Here is a 23,457-nt window from a genome sequence, read left to right on the forward strand (position 1 = left end):
AGACATAGGTGTAGATATAGGTAGATATAAACATAGATATAGACATATAGATATATAGACAGATGTACAGACATAGATATAGGTATATAGATGTATAACTACTTTACACAAAGCGATGAGCAGTGCATACATCTCTGATATCAGTACATTTTGTACAAAGCTTACTATCTTTTCTCTACTTGTAACTTCTGATGATAATGTTCCCACTGCCCTTGTATACAAGGTGTGATCAAAAGTACGGTGAATGCTGCTGCCAAGTGCCATCCAACAGAAAGGTAGGGATCTTCGATACAGGAAGTGGCGCGTCAAACTTTAGTAAGCGTATGTGACAAGCTTCAACTTGTTCGATGCAGTCAGTCGGCTGTGAGCTATGGTTGAGAGAAGGTGTGGTTTAAAGTGTGCCGTAAATCATCCTCCATCATGACAACGCTCTGTGTTACACATGGCTTCTGTTATATGGCAATTTCTGTCCAATAAAAACATTGTGGTGTGTCCTCATCCACCTTATTCACTGGATCTGGTACCGTGCGACTGCTGGCTCTTCCCCAAAGTCAAAATGATTCAGGATATTGTGGCAGCCACGACAGCACAACTAAAGACACTCATGAAAGAGGACTTTCAGAACTGCTTCAGAAAGTGGCAAGAACAATGGGATAAGTATATTTTAAGTGAGGGGGAGTATTTTGAGGGGGATTAATGGTAATGTGTCTTTTACTGTAGTAATTTTTTTTTATTTAAACATTCACTGTATCTTCTGATCACATCTCATACATAGTCTCAACCCTTCCTGATAGCACCTTCCAGCGAGCTACCATCACCTTTTTCATTTTATGGAAAATCCTACATTTACTGCAATGTTTACTTATTACAAATTTCATATGTCTTTTGAAGTGTGCTAGCATTTTTAATGGAATTGTTATTCTTTTCATTAGTACTCTGGTTACGAAGTAGCTTAAGCCCTGCTGATTTAAGTATGAATCTGCAAATCGCAAAGTTTTTAAGAAATGCATATAATATTATAGTAGAAATGCTTTATCTCCACATACTCTGAATACATAAAATGCCGTTCCAGGATAATTTAAAATACAAGCTGTCATACTACCTTGTTTCCAAATATTACTTACATATCAATGAAATGTGTTATTAATATCGATTTGTATTTTATACAATTTATATTTAGCCATCAATTCAAAATTTAGTCATGCATTTCTGTATTAGTCACACATTTCTTAAATAGATAGGATAATCTAAAATAGTAATGCCAATTATTACTAAGTTAAAACCAGACTGATGCATTTTGTAAGAAAAGCAAATATTCAGTGTTGTTTGACATGAATTAAATGTATATTATGAACATTAATCGAACCAACATCAATCTTTTCAAATGAAACAGTCTATAAAATGTAGAAATATATAAGGATGTGTCTAGAAAGCACTTTTGCTCATTAAACTAAAAAGATACTTTAAACAGTGTTTTTTATAGTATTACATCATGCTAAAGAAGAATTTAGTATGAGACTTCTTATTTCTCAAAATAAGCAACAATTACTGCTTAATTATTTGTTGTGAAATAATATACTAATCACTAAGCATTCTTTTATGTAAGTAGCACCTGCATTATGAAAGAAAATTTGTTATTTGTACAAGACAGAGATAGAGCACATAATAAACTCATTAAAAATACACTTCAACTAAAGTGGCTATAATTTATTGTCAATATCAATTTGAATATACTGTTTTTGAAATTAATCTACATAATAAATAAATCACTTTAATATTTACATAAAAGAATTTTATTCTCTTTTCTTTAAATAGTATATGATATGCTAGGATACTTTCTGGACCATGCAACCCCAGAATTTCAAGGAACCTCTTTTATTTCCAATTACCTATTCAAATTCACTTGCTTCGAGACAGTCAGCATGTTTCTAACAGAAAAAATAAATAAATAATGCACAATTGTCTGCTTAGAGTGTGACCTCTTTCACTTGGGTGGGTATCCTCTCCATCACCGACTAAGTGAGGATGTAACCTTGTCAAACCAAAGGCAAAAGAAGAATGAGCGCGCGACAGGCTAGCCCAGCATGAAAAAGGTTGTTAGGAGGTTGCAAAAACAGTGCTCTGAATGGCAAAATAAAAGTATACTCCGAAAAGCAGGTTAATATTACAGAAAGCACTCAAGAACAGGAGAAGCATTTAATCCCTACCCTTGGATATCTGCCATGCAAAACTCCACTCACTTTTACTTATTTGATTAGCTACTAACCCGATTTAGTTAATATATTTTCAGAAGAATCCTGGTAGAACAGGCTTGACAGAGACACATTTATAAATTATCTATTTCCACAAAGCACTAGCCAACAGTATGTATAAACAAGTAGATAATGTTTTTGCTTTCACCCAACAATTATAAATATCATCCAACAAGAAACAATCACTCCAATTCAAGAATCAGATATACTCGTATAAACTGGAAGTCGGCACCAAACAGCAGGATTTTAGTATTGTTAAAATAAAGGACAGTAACTGCCACATTAATTGCTATCCCAAAGCACTAATTGGCACAAGAGGGAATCATATTAAAACATTTTTGTAAGTGGCTGAAACCAGAAGAAATAAGGCACATTCTCGTGCAGTCTTCTCAGTGTGAATTTACTTTTAAAACAAACAACCAAAAAAATATCTCAAATCTAAACCATTCAAGCATATACTAGGACCATGTATTATATCATCGTGTCAATTATGCACATTTTGACATTCCTTTTCTACATTAAGACGAATAAAATTTATGTTCCTAAGCGGTCGTGATACTTTAACAGAGAAACAGTGCCATCTTTTGGTCCCATACAAAACCTTCCAGTACACTAGTCTTCCAAACTTCCTTTTTTCCAGTTAAATTACTGATATACCTATATATAAATGTCATTGAATTTCATGTCACCATTACCATCTTCTAGAAATATTCTGTATCTACACAAACTAACAAAACATAAGAATAAGATATTGCTTCCAAGATGCAAAATTTCAAAATAATCCGGACTAATACCAAATACATGTACTCTAGATCAATATAATTTCTAATCAACATTTCGTTAAACGTATTTTATCATATCCAAGTATGTCGATCAACTGACACATTTTAAATACAAAATAAAAATCTTTTTTATAGCTTCGGTACATTTCAAAATTGATTTTTTAAAACACAGTATATTTTAAATATACCTATTAATTTAATAATTGACAATACAGTATTAGCAGCAGATTACTAGTTAAATTGGATAATTATAATTTATTTGCAAATATAGTATGTTTCTGATTTACTTACACCAATGACACAATGTCACCACGTTGGACTTCAAAATTTCTCACTTTCCAGTGGTTCAAAAGTACCACATCGGATGACTGGCTCCCGCCAGGATTCAAGGAAGGCTACAAAATAAGGAGAAAGAAGCACATCTATCATTTGTATTTGCCCATCTTCATGGTTCCTCGCTCTTCATAGTTCTAGCATGGTGCAACAAAACATTTCTAATAGAGTTCCTCTCAATAAATTGCCCTTCTACAGTAACTGCCAATGATGACTTTTCAAAAAGGCTTATCGGTGTTCTTCACAGGTGAACCAGGAAACAAATACATTACCAATACTTATATCAAAGGAAAATGTGCTGGATAGTTAAATCTTTACTAAATTCCCGGAAAGAGGTATGGAAAGCTTTAAGGATTAAAAAAAAAAAAAAAAAAAAAAAACTTGAGGAAGAAGTGAATCAAACCTTGCAACAGAATATTCAGATAGATGCTAATTCTGCAACAGTACACATCGTCGTTCCATTCCAGTACAAGAATAATCTCAAATCAACAAGGAAAACACCCATATGAAGAAGTGAAGACAGCAGAAGACACAGTGATGGGACAACCATGGAAAATGTGGGTATTTCCCACTTCGACCTCTCTTTTCTCGCGAGAGCATGTGGCCAGGGTCCTGGTCCCAGTTTAAGCCTCGTAAGTGGCTTCATCCTTGGATTCAGACAAGTCTCGATGTGCCTCGAGATTGATGGGCAAGAACTGAGAAACACTGTGTGTACAAATTCATCCGAAGGTCGGATCCATAAGAGTTTGACTGAGGAAGCAGGAAGTCAACACACCTGTCATGTGGACAGGGGTGCAGAGAAAGTGATGGATAACAAGTCGGAACGCTAAGGTGGCAGTGGTGGCACAGAGAATAAGAAAAACAGGTGACCTTTTTCACCATTGATTCCACAGCGTCTCTGAGGACACCAGGAGGGGACACATCAATTTGTGTGGTGCTGGGAACCTTCGCTGATGGTGCTGGCAGAAGGAGACAACCACAGCGACCAGGGTGGGAGCAAGGAAAGCACGGATGCCAACACCAGCCAGGCCCGGGAGCAATAGTGACAGTGTCTTTCTGAAAGATCCGTGGAGTTATCTGTAGATTTTCTACAAAGCAGATGCGGGCCACACTGCAGACATTTTGCGTCGGGGCTATTATCGTGACCTTATTTTTGACTCCCCAGGTTTTCTGTGGCCAAGAACTATTGTTTATCCTTAAAGACCTCAAACACTCCCACTTCAAACACTCCCACAGCATCTACCAACTTCTTTATGTGATAATGTCTAAATATCTCTATGTTAAGTTGTGAATTCCGTGCTAACCATTTTACTTGACTATCTGACATAAAGGTCAATATGATTAAATAAAATGTGCCATCATTTCCTACCAAAAAATAAGTTTTCTTCCTTATTTTCTCATGTCCTATTTACCATTTTCCCAATCAACCAGCTTAAAATCTTAGTTATCTTTTCACTTCATAGCCAACCAATGACCAAGCTAAAGGTTTTTTGTTTTGGTTTTTTCTTCATAACATCTTTCACTTACGGCTCATTTTTTCTCTCTACCATCATCATATTTCAAGCACCAATCATCATATAACTCACCAGGTATCACCGTTAATCAGTACCTCACCTCTAATTCAGGAAGAAATAATCCCATTTCTTTCTAGTTATACGATCTTAAGGAAGTTACTTTATTATGTTTCAATGCCTTACTAGTAAAATGGTGATCATTATACCTATTACCTAATTAATAATTAAATATTAATAACAGCCCATACTTACTGAGTGCTTTCCGTAGAAAATCTCATCAATATCCTCAGTTGCAAGCACTACCTACATACCAACTACTCCTTAATCCGCAATCCCAAAGCACTTCCTCCTACGCTACGAGTACTCGATACACAGCACTTCATACTCCAACACTTAGCGTACTGTAATGTCATTTTTGTTTACCTGTCTGTCTCCGCAACTAAACAGGGCACACATTTTATCGATTATTGTAACTGCTAGTTAAATTTGTCCTCCAACCCCAACTGTTTCACTGAGATTCTAGCACATAGTTCTAATTGGTTGCTGGGCATCTTATTTAATCAAGCCATCCCCCTATTTAAAACCCTTCACGGGGCGGCCCGGTGGCTCAGGCGGTTGGAGCTCCGTGCTCCTAACTCCGAAGGCTGCCGGTTCGATTCCCAGTGGGCCAGTGGGCTCTCAACCACAAGGTTGATACTTGCTGGTTCAACTCCTCGACTCCCGCAAGGGATGGTGGGCTCCACCCCCTGCAACTAACAACAGAAACTGGACCTGGAGCTGAGCTGCGCCCTCCACAACTAAGACTGAAAGGACAACAACTTGAAGCTGAACGGCACCCTGCACAACTAAGATTGAAAGGACAACAACTTGACTTGGAAAAAAAAAGTCCTAGAAGTGTACACTGTTCCCCAATAAAGTCCTGTAAAAAAAAACCTTTACTAGTTTCCCATTACTACCAGCATGACAGTCTTCAAGATAAAAATCAAGATGCACATGATCTGCAGGACGCTGTCAGTCACCACTGTCACAGGTCATACAAGTTACACTCCACCACAAACAGTGCCCTATACACAGGTTCTTTACTCACACTCCAAGGCATCATAGAAGCAAATATTTCTGCCTGAACCGTATCTTGCTCCTTCCTGCCATCTGGGTAACTCCTACTGCAGAACACTTGAACACCGTGAGGCAATCTCACAGGAATGCTTTCCTAATATTCCTCATCTTTCTCTCTCCCCGTGAAGTGATCCAAAGTCCCAAGTCCCCATCACAGCCTTGCTCATTTACACCTACGTCATGGCTTATTTCAACACGTAGTATAATTATTGCCTTGTCTCTACTTCTGAGAGTCTATACGCATTTTGATGATAGGTCATTTCTTATGTCTGTGTTCTTGACACCTGAGCACAGAGGTGATTAATAACTTTAAGTGGAAAGAATAAAAAAACAATTAACATGCCCAAACCAGAGATTATAGTCCACCCGCAATGATACGTATCTATTGCCCTCCTTAGTTAACAGTACTATTGTCAGTCACCCTGTCCCCCATGCTAGAAGACTCCAGAGCCTTCCTCAATTTCAAAGTCTCTCTTTGAGTCTCCCATCATCAGACTTTCCCTCTGCCCAGAATGCCTGTTCCCTACTTGGAAAATTTGGCCTATCTTTCAAGGAAAGTTTTTAAGGAAAAAAAAAAAAACACTGCAATTTCCTTACAGAAATCAAGAATTTACATCCTGGAGCTCCAAGGCTGGGGACCAAAGAATCCCCACAGACTCAAATCTTGACACTTGGATTTATCTTTCCCTTACATAATCACTCATAGACCAACCTTCCTAAAGCTAATTGTTAGAGCCAAAAGGCAATGCATTATAAACAAAAGATTGATGCAGGAGAGGAAAACAAAAACAAAAAACAGAAGGAAGCATGTCTAATTTCAAACAGTAAAATATTAGAATCATCAGTCAATATCTGAAAGACCGTGGTATATTTTATAAAGGAAACAACAGAGTTTTCTTTTATTACCTTTCCTCTCCTACATAAGGTTAAATGAACCATTCCCCGATCTGTGATCCCTTAGCAATTTAGATAAACTCTCATCGTAGTTCTTAAAACCTTGTTGTAGGTACCTGCCTACACATACGATTCTCCCTCAACTGTAAGCTTCTCAATTGCAGAAATCACATCTTGTCCACTTTTGTATGCCCAGAAGAGTGACTGGAAAATAGTGTTTCTATACTTTGAAGTTTAAAAGATTAAAGGTTTTTATCTTCTTTTTTTTTTTAAAAGGGCGCCACTCAATCGTGGCCCATGTGGTGATCAAACTGGCAGCCTTGGTGTTATTAGCACCAGGCTCTAACCAACTGAGCTAACTGGCCACCCTAAAGGTTTTTAAAAGCACATTTAAACAAGAAGGTTCCTAAGCAATGCACATTATCTAAACAATGTGTACATCTCTTCCAAAGAAAACATATTCTGCATTAATTAGTAAGACATTTTTTGTGTGACATCAAGGAATAAAGTTGAACCATGTTTTATCATCCATAATGAAATAAAGCTAATCACAAAAAATAGCTCTCGTTTACTGTTCATTTATGAATAAGAACAAATGAATATGAATAACACTTATCATAAAGAAAAACTTCCTTGCATTGAGAACATAGTCTAGAGCACTATAAACATCACAGTTCTCTGCATTCAATTAAACAATTAAAAAGAAAAAAACACTTCACTTCCTGAGTTTTCTAAAACAACTTTTGAGGAGAAAAATAATGCACTAACTTCAAAATGAAAAATTTATATGAAAAATTAAGAAAAACTCATTTGGATGGTGCTGTTTTAGAAAAATTAGTAAACCATGTCATTACTTAGAAATTATACATCTTTCTTCCCCTTGTGGGAATGGCATGTTGTGCTTCAAACAGAGCAAGCAATCTTTTCAAATCAAAGAAGTTATAAACATGAAATCTAAATTAAAAGTCATAAACTTTGGGAAACTGATGTTAACAGAGCCCACATTTTCTTGTTATGTTGTTAATACTTTAGATCCTAGATTCCCAGAGACTATATCCAAATTACAACCAACTTAAAATCAGAAAGGTTTGGATGTTAGAAACCTCATCAAAAATTAAACTACGTGTTTCTACCTGTATTTCAAAATGTGTGACTGTGTCTGATGTTCCTCCAGTAGTTAGGAGATTTCTAGCAATAAGTGGAAACATCCTGACAATCATTGGAATTACCAATAAAGAACAAAACGAAGCCCACAGCTGCCCTGCCCATCTTTTCTTCAATGATTTGCATCCTCACACTCCATCTAGTCCTTGGCTTCTACCATGGAGCACAACGGTTAAAAACCAAACTTGGAGGAGTCTTTTGGACAGCCCCTACTCTGAAGACAAAAAAGCTGTTCACATCTTGGCTCCATTTCTTTACTAGCCAGATGACCTTAATTATTTCACCTTTCTAAGCCTCGTTTCCATCTATAAAATGGGAGTAACAGTACCACCGACACCCTGGGTGGCTATGAGAATTAAATGAGGGGATCCTTGATACAAAGTAAGCAGTCACCAAATGAGATTGATAATGAGGGGAGCAACCACAGAACAAAGGAAAACAAAGTCGAGTCCAGTGTTCTTTCTGCAAGACTGAGCTTTTACATACTGCCCGAAACATTTTTCCTTTTAAATACTAAACTGGAAATCTTCAGGCTGAAAATTCTACCCCTCATTTCTAAATTCTTGGTGGATTGTTTCTTTTAAGTAAGTAAAGTAAGCAAGCATACCTTTATTTTGGATCTCAATTGTTCTACCTCTAAGAATGATTCCAAAAAAAACCGTAATGTACACAACAGTTTAGTTATAAATATCTTCTATAAAAACACTATGCACATTTGTTTTAAATCATCATTTTTAAAATATACACACAGATACCTACACATATAAAAAGATATACATTAAAAATCTAACTTCTTAGCTCTGTTGATGAGATCATGATTTTCCTGTTTTCCTGATCCTTTTTCCTGTTTTTGAAAATTTTTAAGTCACATTAAAAGGAGGTTATTGTATACTTTGCTCTGACCTAAGTACTATATCTTCACTCTAAGAAAGACTATGTACATCAGCATATTTCAACAGATATTAATAAATTATGCTAAAGCGAGAAATAGTAGATATCAAGACTGCTTTTGAAACAAGTACAAGACAGAAGTTGGGCCTTAATGCTATTGCTGATCAAAGACCATGCTGAAGGATTTTTATTCCTCTTACAAACAAATGTTATTGTCAAGATATCTTAAATTGTCCACTTGTGTCCAAGTTCAAATCATATTACTGTTTGGGGGGAATCTGTGTCTTGGTTTAGGAACATAGAAGCCCCCTAGAGAATTTCTCAGAGACATAACAGATCCCTTACTTAGCCACGGCCATCACTCAGTAAATGATATTATTCTGGTTTTGATTATTTTCTATAAACGTCTTATTCATTACTTATTAATTTTTTAACTTAAAAAAAGCTTACAATTTACTACTTACAGTCTACCAACAAAGGCTGGTTTAAACCTCCTTTCTTTAGGAGCCATGCTTCCAACCTTTTGGTGTATAAAGAGCACCACCCACCTGAGCTACATACAATCTAAAATGTTTAAATATTAAATTTTGTTCTTTTCAATGTAATGGTCCCCAGTTGCAGCTATGGGGAACCAAGAGTATCCATCTTACTTCTTTTGAAAAACCATTATTAAAGAGAAGTGATTGGTGCAGGGATGGGGGAGTATATTAGTTAAAAAATAAGAGAAGAAACTGAAATTGTAATATTTGTTTCAAACTTTTTCACATTGCATCACTGACCAGGAAGCATGAAGTACAGTTAAAATGCACGTACATTCTGATTATATAATTATTATTATTATTATTTGATGCCACACTTTTGAAACAATGTGAGTAAAATGGTCTATAACACTGTCTTCCTTCCCTTGCTATTCGGGGTCTCTACTGTGTGCATGGCTTCTGGAGTTCTCAGATTTGTCTCATAAAATAGACTGTAACTGTACCCAAGTCTGTACAGAGCTTTAAGTTAGAGATGGAGCATTCCTTCAGGTAAAGGGTACTTATTACTCATACCCTTTAATGCCTGACCCCCTAAAATGACCATCCATCTAATTCAAAAATTATTCCAACTTTTGACCTTCAAGCCCCTAACCTGGCGAGGTGATTAAAACCTACAGTCACACATACATTACACTTGAGTGCTAAAAGGAGGGCATTCAAACCATCAAGCATCTTGGGAAAGTTATATTATGAAATCCTAGTATCACCTGGCACTTTATTAATAAGTGTAGACTAATGGGCTGAGCACACCTGCTCCCGCGTCCACAAACTCCCCACAGGAGCATCTGGCGAGATCATCAAGTTCCCATTAGGGACCCCTCTTCCCAGAGTCACCTTAGAGCTCTGGCCTAGACAGTCACCCCCACCAGACCACACAGGCCTGGCAGCCTCTCTGCTCACGTGTAGACTTCAGACAGCTCCCACATGAGCTGGAATACAGATATATTCTTCACACGTCCAACTCCAAGGACAAAGAAAATAGGACGCCTTCATTAAGGCTGTGAAGCTATAAAAATTCACTCAGACTTTCTTTCACTCACTCATTCCTTCATCAGTGAAAAACTACTGAATTCCAACTCTGCCAGGTGCTATGGTAGGTAATGGGATTCTTCACCCTTGAAAATCCAACTGTGGATCTAATCACTTTATATTCAGATTTAAGAGTTTGGGTTTGTTTTGGTTTTGATTTTTTTAAAATAAAATTTGTTCTAATGTCATGTGCTTATTTACAGACTTAGAGTTCTTTAAGCATTCACCACTTAAAATTGGGGTCACTCATTTCCTCCTTTTGATATTGTCTGAAATTTTATTCACATAAAAATAACTTGCATGTCTGTGAATACTGAATTTCTTAATTTTTCTTTAAAAAGGCCTTTAAAGCTGTATTGATAAAATTTAAAAATGGACCTATACCATATTAATTTAACTTGAAAGCATAGTGAGCTGCTAATTTTTCATTCTCCTAATCTTTAATTGTATTTCCTGTATACTACAAAGTGACACATCAAAGTTTTACAGGCACTTTCATATATTACTCATATAAATAAAAATCTTTAAAAACTATCTGAAGGGTAATTTGCGAAAATGTATCTAAAGTCTTTAAAATGGTCTTATCTTTAGACATGGAACTATCATATTTAGAAAGCTATCTAAAGAAATCCATAATCAAAAATAGGTGCAAAGATGTTCATCATGCATTATTAATAATTGGTGAATAATACAGTCTACCTAAATACCAGTAGTAGGAAACTGATTAAATCAGCAATGGCTAAACTATATGATATATGGATACTAAAAGACATTAAAAATTACATTGCAGAAAAATATTTAAGGATATTTGGATATCTTTAGCAAAATAAATTAGGTTAAAATGTGATCAATGAAAAAAATGAATTGGTGTGATCCAACTTACAGAAGAAAGGGAGGGAGAGAGGGCAAGAGGAAGGAGAATTATGCAAAAAAAGATGAGAAGAATTAGTAATAGCTTAAGAATGCAAACTTTGAAGTCAAAGGCCTGGCCTTTAATCTGTATAATCTTTAACAAATTATTTCTCTTTTCCTGTTTCTTCATCTGTAAAATGGTTTGGTACCTTCATCACAGGATTGTGGGGGATAGCTAATAAATTATCAAATTTGAATAAATTATCAAATTTGTAATATTGGGAACACTGATCAGTCAATACTTTTTAACTATTAGTATTATATAACACCTTAAAAGTAACCAATTCTGGAAGGTGATGAACAGTATTTTTACTTTGTGTATTTTGCGTATTTATTTATTTTGTGTATTTTTCTATATTTTCCAAGTTGCCCCCCATCAACCTACAATGCTTTAGAGTAAGAACTAAGCAATTAATTTTTTTAAATGGGAAAGGCATCTTAGTTTTGTATATTTTTATTACAAATATTTTTAGTTTGTTTTCTTCTTTAACAAATTCTTTAGTGTTTATGCATCCCCTTAATTCAAATCACTACACTGCAAGGTTAAAATCTACAGACTTTCTGGTTGAATGCAATAATGCAATAACTATAAAACACTATCATTAAATATGTGTATGGTGTTTTCTTGCTAATAAAAATGATACTGAGATAGCTATTTAATAGTTAAAATTAATCATGATAAGAAGTAGGTCATGTATAATTAATGATATATAAAAGTTATGTAAATACACATTTCTACGTATTACCAAAAGAAAGATTGCTATCTGTCAGACAGGCCATCAACATGGATACATCTGCACACTGACAAAGCTTTAACTTCCTCATAAAATTGAGAAAGGCTTTCTTATCCACTAGTTGGTCCTTCTCCAAAGCCCAGAAGAAACCACCTTTTTCTCTGATGGGTCCTCCAGACCTAAAAAAAAGTTCATAGTAAGATGTGAAGAACAGAAAATGGTTCATCAAATAAATCTAGGTTTTTAGGCGGCTGTTGGTGTGATTTCCCCTGGTGCACATCAGTCCAAGGAGACCACATCCCCAACAGAATAAAGGTGCAGCAATCTACTCACTTCATTTGTGCAGGATTGGTGAACCAAGCTATGACAATGAGACAACAGGCTTTTTGATCCTTTAGTTCCTCATTATTTAAGTTGATGCTGCATCAATTAAAAAACAAACAAACCAAAAAACCAGAACCATTCTAGAGTACGAATAAGTAGAAATTGTGGTCCATGGGACCCCTGAATTACATGAGTCAAAGTTATTAAAATTAAAGGGTTCAATTGTGTAGGAAACAAATAACCTGTCAAAAGGAATTGGAAAGCATGTGGCAGACGAAGGGGTCAAAAAGCATCCAGTCCTTACATTACTTATGTTACTGGACCTAACCTGGTCCGATTACTCGCAGTCACCAGCCAAAAGACAATTCCGGACACCCGGGACAGTCCCTTCCCAGAGCAGCGCGCCCCGGAACAGAGGACTGGATTCGTCTTTATTCAGGGAAATCCTGCATCCACACCACGGTGAGCGTCCGCATCGCATGTACAGATGGGGACATCCGTGCACGTGCGCAGCTAGAAAACATGCTTGTGCATACACAGCGTGTGCAAAACTGGCGGAAAACTTCTGCCCCGGCAGGAGACCTTAGGATGACTTTGAGGGTGGAAAGAGAATAATAATAGTTCATGAAGAGGTAGGTACAGAGCCCTCCAGCGGCTTCTGCGCCTCAGGCGGTTTGAGCAGCATCAGCCCCCTGGTCCTGCAAATCATCCTGGACTTATCCCTGAAAAAACCAAATGCCCTGGCCAGTCCTCAGTGACAGGGATGGAATGGGTATGGAAGCCAGTTTAAGTACGTCTCAGCCCTTCTGTTGCACTCTTAGCAAATTACAGGATACGGTTACTGATAAAAGTGAACTGGCATGTTGGGACGCTTATCCATGGAGCTGGGAGGACTGTGGGTGGAGCTGGGCCCCCTGCTGACTCTCCAGCCCTGACTTCCTGTGGAACTTGCTGGTAACTTCAGGGGGAGGGATGCTAATGAATAGAACAGCCATCTTGGAACCCAGCCATTATTTTCCTTCTTCACGTGGGAGCCGGTTGGAGCCCTGGGTTGAACGTGTGCCGTTCCTGCACTGTGTGGTGGTTTTTGGTTTTTTCCTTTTTTTCCCAGAATAAACCATTTTTCTTATGGATTTATCTGGAGAGTTATTTTTGCCAGTCGACATTACACAACCTGATAATATACAGGGTCATCTAAGTGGGTTTACAGGTTAAAGCAAAGTTATGAATTCTAAATAAAAGTCCATGCTAGGCTACCTGCAAGGCTATGTGTCTGTGTGTGTGTGTATACACACACACACACACACACACACACACACACACATACACCTACTACTGCAAAACAAAACTCCAAACAAAAATCATTTATTTGCTCTTGATTGTGCAGTTCAGGCCACGCTTAGCTAGGCAGTGAGTCAGCTAGTCTGATCTGATCACTCAGGCCTCTGCAATCATAGAGATAGCAGTGGTCCCAAGGGACAAGCTCCAGGGTACAAGCAGCTAAGGTGCCTCTGTTTGCACGATGTTTGCTCTAATTCCACCGGCCAACAGAAGTCATATCACCAAGCCAAGGGTCAGGATAGGGGACCACACAAGCGCTTGGGAACCAAAAGGCATGACTCATGGGAGTTGGGGGTGTGGGGAGGAGGTGTCAATGTAACAATCTACTAAAATCCTACCCTCTGGACTCAGTGACTCATATCCCTCCAATATGCAAAATACATGTAGCCCTTCCAAGAACACCACCGTCTGCTCCTACTTCCGCAACAGGACCAAAGTCCATTACCTACCAATATGCATCAGGCCTGAGTGGAGTAGGATCCTAGGGTGCAACTTGAGCCTTTTTTAACTGACTGTCCCCTTAAAACTTTGTAGACTTCCTAATGAGAATTCATTCCCTTCCCCCTAAAAGGATATCCATAAATCTTTTCAGATTAGATCTTTCTCTACTTTCAAGTATCCAACTGACACAGAACCCTTAAGATTCTTATAATCTTATCATCTCTTTTGCCTAACTAAAAGGATCTACTAAATCACACCTTAAATCTTTCTGAGGTTTCAACAAAGAGTCTTCCAGGGAAGATTTGATATTTACCCCCAGGCCACTTACTTTGAGAATTTTTTGCCTGCCAGAGGCTGCTAAAGAAACAGTCTTATTTTCCAACACAGAAATTCCTGGACATCCTGTGTTCCCTCTATTTTCTGCATTAAGTTCATATCTCTCTTCTAATATCTTACAAAAAGCGATGAGAAACTAACTGACAATTTCAGTATTCTACCTGGAACTCTCCTAAGCCACATCTATAAATTTGTTAAGTACATATAGTCTATTCCAAGTTCCTACAGGAGACGGTTTTTAAAAACCGTGTCAGTACCGTAAAACATGGGTCACTATCATTTCCATTTCCAACAACAGTTTCCTCACCACCTTTCCAGTTTCTATTAACAGTTGTCATTTGTCAAGGCTTTGCCAATAATCGCTGCACCATTTTCTAGCCCCTAACTGCTTACCCAGTCCCAAAACTAATGCTACATCTTTTAGGACTTTGTTTTGGCAACACCTCACTAATAACACGAATTTTTGTTCTGGGTACCTACCACTTACTTCATAACAAACCACTCCAAAACTGTGTGTCTTAAAAGAACAACCATTTATTTGCTCACGATCTTGCCATTTGGGTTCCACTCAGTGGGGAGATCCTTTGCTGATCTCTCCTGAGTCACTCATGCATGTGGCCGCAATCATCTGGGGCTCCTATGGGGCTGGAATGTCCAAAGTGACCCTAGCACCTGTCAGGCATTTATATAACTGGGTCTTGTTGGCCAGGATGCCTCATTTGTCTGCCGGGGTCCCCTCTAGCAGGACAGCCTGAGCTTCTTGCGTGTTCCCAGTGTTTACCGAGTTCCTACTTCAGTAACACTTGCTGATGCCCCATTGGCTAAAGCAAGTCACATGGCCAGAGTCCACGTGGAAGGAAACTATACAAATCAATGAGGGAGATGTGATTCACTGAGGACCATTACTCTAAGTTCTCCTCACCCCCCACGCCAGTCAACGGGCTATGCTCTCAGCTGACACTCTCTGCTTCCTGTTGGTCATTTTCAAAACTACAGAAATAAAAGATGGTTTATAATGTAAAGAGGGGGGAAGAAATTAGCTGGCAAAAAAATATGAACTAAATGAAAAAAATTAAAAGATACCACTCTTAAAGACACAAAGTGCAAAACACGCGTTTAAAAATTTAAGAAATAAAAACAAAGTATATAAACTGGTAATAAGAATCAAAAATATTATAAATTATACCACTGGTATAAGCAATTAGAAATAATAAATTAAGGTAAAACTAGCAGAAATATGTGATGAATAATTTAATAGACAAAAGATGAGGAATAAACGTACTTTTAAAAGTTCCTAAGAGTTAGAATTCAAAAGCTTAATTACTAAACCAAGGCAATCAGGGTTTTTCAAGCCAGAGTAGTTCCCGTGTCTAGCAAATGCCCCAACAATTGGCCCCACCCAAGAGTTGGGGCTCTCTGTAAATGAACAGGTTCTCGAATGTCAGTATTTACAGAGCTTGTCGCCATGCAGATTCCCAGGTGCTGGCAATGATTCTAACTTCATAGATTGGACTGGGGCTCAGCACTCTTCATGAAGAAGCACCCAGGTGGTGTCACCCGACATGGCACAAGGACCACCTGACTTGGGAGGGCTTGTTCAGATCAGGGGCTTCCAGTGCATGGGTTGTCATAGCACTGACTGCTTACAACGTGGACGACAATCCCACATTTCAAATTTCAGATCAAAGCTAACATGCTCCCCTCCCTTAGTGATAGCTCAGTTGAAGCAGCTTTACCCTTCCAACCTTCCCTCCAGCAAAAATTATAGCCGCATTTTTCAAATTACAGGTCATGACCAATGCATGAGTCATAGAACCAACTTAATGGGTTGAGAGACCAGAATAGAAAACATCAGAGGGCACGGCACATAATGATGGTAATTAGGGTTTAAGTATTATTACATGAAACTTTTGTTTCAGTTGTGTGAATGTGTATACAATGAAAAACTGTATTACTTAATATGAGTCATGGGCAAAAAGGTTTGAAAGTCATAAAGAATATCACCGATTCATCAAAGAGCTAAAAAGTTTTCAGGTGAAGAGGGCAGAAACACCCTCAAAGTCAAAGAAAAATTGCAACGATAATTTCATTTTATCATATTTCTGTACTGTTTAATTATTCAGACACTTCAGTATTTCAAAGAACAAACTGAATATGCATTTAGTGAGCATCCCTCTGAGCGAACAGGTGAGAGGTGCATGGTCCCTTCCTTTTAGAAGCTTACAAAGTATCATCACTGTTAACCTATGAAATAACTAGACGACTAGAGGACAATACGAAAGAATTTATAATCACGAGTTAAATTTAGAGTGACAGAATTGGGGAAAGTTCTGTGAAGAAAACAGGACTTGAGTTTAGCCTTCAGTGGAGTTCAAGACAAGAAAAGGAAGGAGCTAAAGGTATAGCAATGTCTTGCTACGTAGCCAAACGAGGCAACTGCCTGAAAAAAAAAACCTCAGACTCTCAGCAGTGAGTGGACGTACTGCACCCAAGCATTCTGAAGCCCAGGTCCTTTCTAGCTTACAGATTTACCACTTCCTGTGCCCTCAGCGTCCTCACCTGGACCCTGTGCCATCAGCCAGCAGACAGGGAAAAGGAGAGCAGGGCTCCCAAAGAAGGCTTTGATGGGCCAGGCCTGGGAATGTCACCTGACTGGTCATCCTTTCTCCACTGGCCAGAACTCAGTCACACGTGACTACTAGGCAAAGTAAAGACTACAGCCCAGGACCGAAGCGGAGAACTGGTCCACTTTTGCATGGCTGGCCCTCTCTCTTCCTACTACAGCCCCAGACATAATGCAAAGAGCAAATACAGGAAGACTCTGAAAGGGGGAAAGAAAACAGACTGGAGCTAGGACCTTGGGACATATGAGACGACACGATGGCGAGGTCCCTGGGGTATCTTTTTGCTTCCCATGTACCCTAGGTGGGGCGCTGGGGAAGCCTGCAGCCAGGAACCACCAATAGGCAGGACAATAACACCTGAAGAAAAGCCTGCTTTCCAGACAAAGGACCAGAAAAAGGATGGTGAACAGAAAACCTTTTTTATAATACTTGTCCTAATCCAGCCAAACAGCAAAGGAAAAACTGGCCCCACACTCTTGTCAGCAGGCTGAACAGGGAGCTAGACCCCCCTCACCACACCTGGCAGCAGTGAGACTGGGCATGTCCCCTTGAGTTCCCCGCCCCAGCAGCAAAGAGACAGCATGAGAGGGCCGGCAGGGCTAGTCAGCACACTTTCTCCCACCCCAGTGTGAGTTCGGCATCTTTTTCTCTTTTAATTTAAACATAAAAGTACCATACAACATAGTAATTCCACTCCTAGGTATGTGCCCAAGAGAAATGAAAACATGTCCCCAGAGAGACCTGTAACCAAGTGTCCACAGCAGCGTAATAATGAACATATGGAAACGGCCTCACTGTTTATCCCTGGTGAATATAGAAACAAAATGTGGTATATCCACACAATGGAATACCATTCAGCAATGAAAAGGAACTACTGATGCATGATACAATATGAAAAAACCTCACAACACACTACGTATAGTGAGTATAAGAAGCCAGACGCAAACCACCACCTATTGTGTGTTTCTATTTACAGGAAATGCTCAGAAAGGCCAATCAGTGGTCCCCTAGGGCAAAGGGAGAGCGAACATGAACTTGAACCAGGCACAAAGGATCTTTATGGGGTGAGGGACATATTCTCAAAGATAATGATTGTACAGATCCATACATCTAATTAAAAAATAACTGAATCACCCACAATCGATACATTCAATGGCATATGAATTATACATCAATAAACTTGTTTTTAAAAAACTAGACAGGATAGTATAATGAACTTCCATGTTACCTATCATCTAAATTCAACAATTACGACTCGTGGGCAAGCTTGTTTCATCTGTAGCCCCACGCCACTTTTCCTCCTCCCATATTACTTTAAAGTATTAGATTGGTGCAAAATTGTGGGTTTTGCAATTATTAACCTTTTAAACCGCAATTACTTTTACACCAACCTAATAAATCTCAGCTATTACATATTTCATTGTAAACGTTGTAAGATTCATACTGTAGAAGATAAGGATTTTTTAACCTAACCTACCATTTTATACCTTAAAAATATATTAACACCAGTGATAAAAATGATACTTGGATCATTTTAAATAATCTTGCGTTGCTTTCTCGTATTTTCAGTTCCCTCTTGAATTTCTTTAAACTTACTACATTTAATAGCTGATAGTTCTAATACCTAAAGTCTTTCAGGTGTGATTCTGCTAAAGGCTGTCGCTGACCCTCACTCAGGGCTCATTTCCTTCGGTGGTATTTTTACTGTGAGATCAGGTCCGTCAAACGTTGCATGAGCCCAGGAAGACTGGCGTTACTGCTGTCTGGGACCTGTGGCTGCTCTGAACCCAGGGCCACTGCACACTGATCTCTGAGTTTAGGGTTCTTAGATGTAGTGAATGTGAATTCAAACTCCAATCCCACATTAGGGCTCCCCCTCTACTCAGACCCTAGACAATTTTTCTTGCAGGACAGATTTTGGTTTTAATTTATCCATTCTCTAAAGATATGTCTAATTCCATAGTCTTGAATTGACTCAGAATTTCGGTTCCAACTCTCTATCTTATACAGAGGGAGCCAAAAAAAGGTATATACATTTTAAGAAAGGAAAACTGTATTAAAATTGTAATATTCAATATATACCAATAACAAAAGATGAATACAAGTCACCTTTGACTTCTGTAATTACAAGAGTGCTCAGAGTGGTTCCCATCAGCGTCCAGACACTTCTGATTACGGCGAACTACTGCTTGAGCAACGTTGACCAAAGTGTCCACTTGTATACTTTTTTCCGCACCCTGGTATACACCTCATTGTCTGATCCTGATATGACCATTAAAACCAAAAATTTTAAGTTAGCAAGACTCGACAAATGTCCATAGGACAGCTGATGGTTTTGATGCATACTTACTACTCTAGAAATGTATTTCCCTTTAGTTGTGCTCTCTGATTATTTCCCTTATCTCCCTCCAAGGTTATTGTGCATCTATAAAGATGTTTACTGTTTTGTTGTACTTGTTTATGACCTTCGCATTCGGAATATTTTGAAGATGTCTACTGTACCGTATTTCCAGATACTGAAGTCTAATTCCTTCTTATAAAGTCAGAATCTTCCATTTAAAATAGGGTACTTTCCATCAATCTAAGTTTAAAATCCTTCATCTTCCATTCTAAAATAAGCTTACTTTCTATCTTTGTTCAAATTCAAAATATACTACAAAGCCATCCCAAAATTAAACAACTTACTAATTATACCATTCCATAAACCAAAATAAAATGGGACCAAGTATCTCTGTGAGCAGGAATGTTACAGGAGGCATGACAGCATAGCGATAAAGCACAATTTTTATTAGTTATTATTTAGTGAATTGAAAGGCATTCTCAGAATTGGTTCAAGCCAGCTCTAAAACGTAATGGCTGTGTGAGCTTAGGGAACTTAGCTCAAATATCTGGCCTCCCTCAGTTTTTTTAAATGTAAAGTTCAAAACTTGAGTCAATATCTCTTAAGGTAGTAAGAGTTCTAGCAAATGAATCTGAATAAGGTATTAAATTTTAAAATCTATGAAAAAAAAACAACATTACTATCAAGCATCGTGACTCAGAAGAGAACACGGAAGTATTGTGAAAGGGGCGTGATGTGTGCAACCTACTTCCACAGGGTTCAATAACAACATTTGTGTGTGTGTACATGTATGTGTATATACATAGAAACACAGGTTTCTATGTGTTACATATTACATAGAGAAAGAGAGAAAAGAGGGAGGGGGGAAGGAGGGGGAGGGAAAGACAAAGGGAAAGAGAATAAAATAAATGTGGTAAAATGTTGAAAACTGGTGAATCTGAGTGGAGAATACATGTGAGTTCTCTGTGCTATCCTTACAACTCTCCTGTAAGTCTAAAATTGCTTTAACATTGAGAGAGAGAGAGAGAGAGAGAGAGAGAGAGAGAGAGAGAGAACGCATTATGAAGTCAGTGTTAAATAACAGCTACAACTCTGGCTACAGAAAACAGAGGCATACTGTTGTTCTATCATAGGAAGAGGAGAAAATCCACAAAGAGACATTATGAAGTTATCACTCACCAACTGTTTCAGCATCACATATGTTTGCTGTTATAAATCCAAACGCATCTTTTTGAATTCTCTATTAATGACAGATTGCAGAACTACATAAAAACGCATAACGTCCTAAGGGGTGAAAACCTCAGGTGAGATTTTTGAGCCAAAGGTAATTTGAGAAGAAAGCACACACAGAAGCCAATAAAGCATTAACTCCCGGCTTCTGTCAAAGTCAGCCCCAGCCGACCAAGGGGAATAAGAACACAGAGTGTTAGCATCACAGGAAATGTGTGCCCTGTGGATCCCCATGGATCCCTGCATCTTGGAAGTGCAAATTCAGCAGGTAACATAAAACTCCCTAACTCGACGTTAAATTCTGGTGCATAAAGCACGATATAGCCTTTCCTTGAGAGTCTGTTTGTATCTGGCTTCTCAGAATTCAAAATAATAGTTACAACCTACAATAACTGTTGCATATTAAGCACACTACAGGTTTTAAAAAGGTTTTAATAAAATAAATGTGATGGGGAGAGAGAGAGGAGAGAACCTCTGTCCTCATTTTTTTAAACAGAACTTTTAATTTTAAACTCAGCGGGGAAATAAAACAATGACTACAAAGAGCCAGGTAGCAGTCGAAGAAGCCGATTGCAAACCAGTTCCTTTAGGTTCATTTGCAGGTCGCCGGAAGTCAAGGCAATTTTGGAGCAATTGACTGTGTGGTGTTGATGAATGAAGACCTCCGTACTGATGAAACTCTATCTCCCCTCACATCCTCTAATTTTCTAATATATTCTGCATAAATAGTTCTCTGAAGTCTCAGCTAGAGAGCTAGTATTTATTGTGTAGCAGTGTTTTCAAGTTTTCTCCCCTCTGGCTACGTAAAATGGAAAGAGGCAAATGGTGTACGATATCAAAATAATGTAGCAATTGCAATAAAAACGGGACAAGGAAGCTTACAATTATTTCTTGCACTTACTTTGTAAACTCTTAAATCATCACTTTAAATGTAAAAGGCATACACCTTTTCTAGAACCAGTGACCCTGCTGCAGGCACTCTCACTCCAATCAAATCTAGAACTTTGGTGTGAGGTCATTAAACTAATCGAGGGCACCTTTTTACTCTAAAAGCCTCTGTAAGGGATTGAACTTCTAATTTGAATAACTGCATTCCATTCACATAAATTTCCTCTGTAGTTTCAACTGTATGCAATATCAGTCTTCATTTCCTGACTTAAATTAAGGTTGAGTAATGTGGTGCTTCTTTAAAAAGGCACCTACTTTCATAGTAACCTTTCAGCAACCAGCAGAAGGGATTCGTGTGCACTAGAGGGGAACCCACCAATGCGAACAGTCATTAACCAACAATTTCTGCAAGATCCCTATGTGCAGAGCGTTGCAAAGGGTACATCTCACCAATCATGGATATACCTTGACAACTTTATTTAAAAAAATCAAATGTTTTATAAACTGAATCCTGTTTTCCATTGAATTATGTCATTATACCATTAAAAACTTTATTTTCATGTATGACTTACTTTCAACAAGTTGTGTCTCCATGTTTGATCACCTCTATTCTTGCAGCCAGATACCTAATTGTAAATTAATATTGGAAACCTACCTAACCTACAAAAGGAACCACTGTGTAGTGTTTAAAAAGTAAAGAATTATTCCTTATAAGAGGGAATCCTGAAAACGATCTTCTATTAAATCCCATCCAACGGAATTTTTAAGACACAAAAACAGCTCTTACACAAAATTTGCTATTCAAAGTGAATTTCCAGTGCAGCTATAACAGTATTTATTCAATATACTCCAAAGGACTGGTATTACATGTCCTTTTAATGAGATTCGATCTTTCAATCCTTGGATTTCCTTAAATGACATGTCTACAAGTTACACAGGGATCTTTAAGAAAAACCACTCTAAAGAGATGATCCACTTGGCCCTGGGCTATTTCTAACCTAAAGACATCTAAAATGAATCAATCCATTCCAGAATTCAGTGACTCAGAGTAGCCACCTCTTCCAAGTGTGTCAGTCTTGGACGATAAAGACTCAGGTCATTCTCGGTAGACCCAAAGGTAAAAAACAACATTTTAGATTACGTCTGCAATCAGCCACGTGTCCCGGGGGTCTCAATGCCCATCCGTGGTGGCTGTACTTACCTATTCACCATTCTTCCTTCCCTCCCACCCTTGCCACGTCTTCCCCGTGGAAGAAATGTACTTCCTGATCTCACTAACCAGATTTTTGCCACGTGACCTTGCTTTGACTGATGGGATGTGGACAGAAGAGTGGACGTTCTGAACTGAAGCTTCCTGAGTGTTTGAACTCTTGTCTCCTGCTGTCACCCAGGAGAAGAGCAACCCCAGACAGCAAAGTGTCCTGAAGTCTAGGCCCCAATAATACATGAAGCAGATTGAACCAAACCTACAATCAACCGCCAGACTCAGGAGTAAGAAACAAAGATCTGTCTGGAAGCCACTGAAATCTTGGGGCAAACAGCCCCAAGTTAACACAATAGCCAATAATGCAGGGGCTGAAGATACATTCTCTGGTTGGCACTGCTCTGCTCCAAATGAAAATTTCCAGGTCCATTCTCCAAAATGGTATGTGGAACCAAACAAGTTTGATTTCTGGATATACCAGGCACTGGCCAAACATCTACCCGACAGTCTGGTATCTTCTATATGAATCTCATCTGAAGATGTAGCCATCATCCCAGATTAGTAATTC

General features: G+C 38.3%; 1 protein-coding gene across 12 annotated transcripts in view; it reads right to left on the reverse strand.

Annotated features, from left to right (window-relative positions):
• Positions 1-23,457, reverse strand: part of IMMP2L (inner mitochondrial membrane peptidase subunit 2) — a 538,968-nt gene that overhangs the window by 483,727 nt on the left and 31,784 nt on the right. For 11 of the 12 annotated variants that reach the window (XM_074341010.1, XM_074341012.1, XM_074341011.1 and 8 more), the window contains exon 4: positions 3,326-3,429. In XM_074341010.1, the coding sequence (XP_074197111.1) occupies positions 3,326-3,429 (104 nt within the window). Of the gene's footprint in view, positions 1-214; positions 369-3,325; positions 3,430-23,457 lie in introns of those variants that run through there. The other variant, XM_074341013.1, reaches the window with a different exon arrangement.

The sequence above is a fragment of the Rhinolophus sinicus genome, linkage group LG09, assembly GCF_036562045.2.
Source record: "Rhinolophus sinicus isolate RSC01 linkage group LG09, ASM3656204v1, whole genome shotgun sequence".
In the NCBI taxonomy this organism is placed as follows: domain Eukaryota; kingdom Metazoa; phylum Chordata; class Mammalia; order Chiroptera; family Rhinolophidae; genus Rhinolophus; species Rhinolophus sinicus.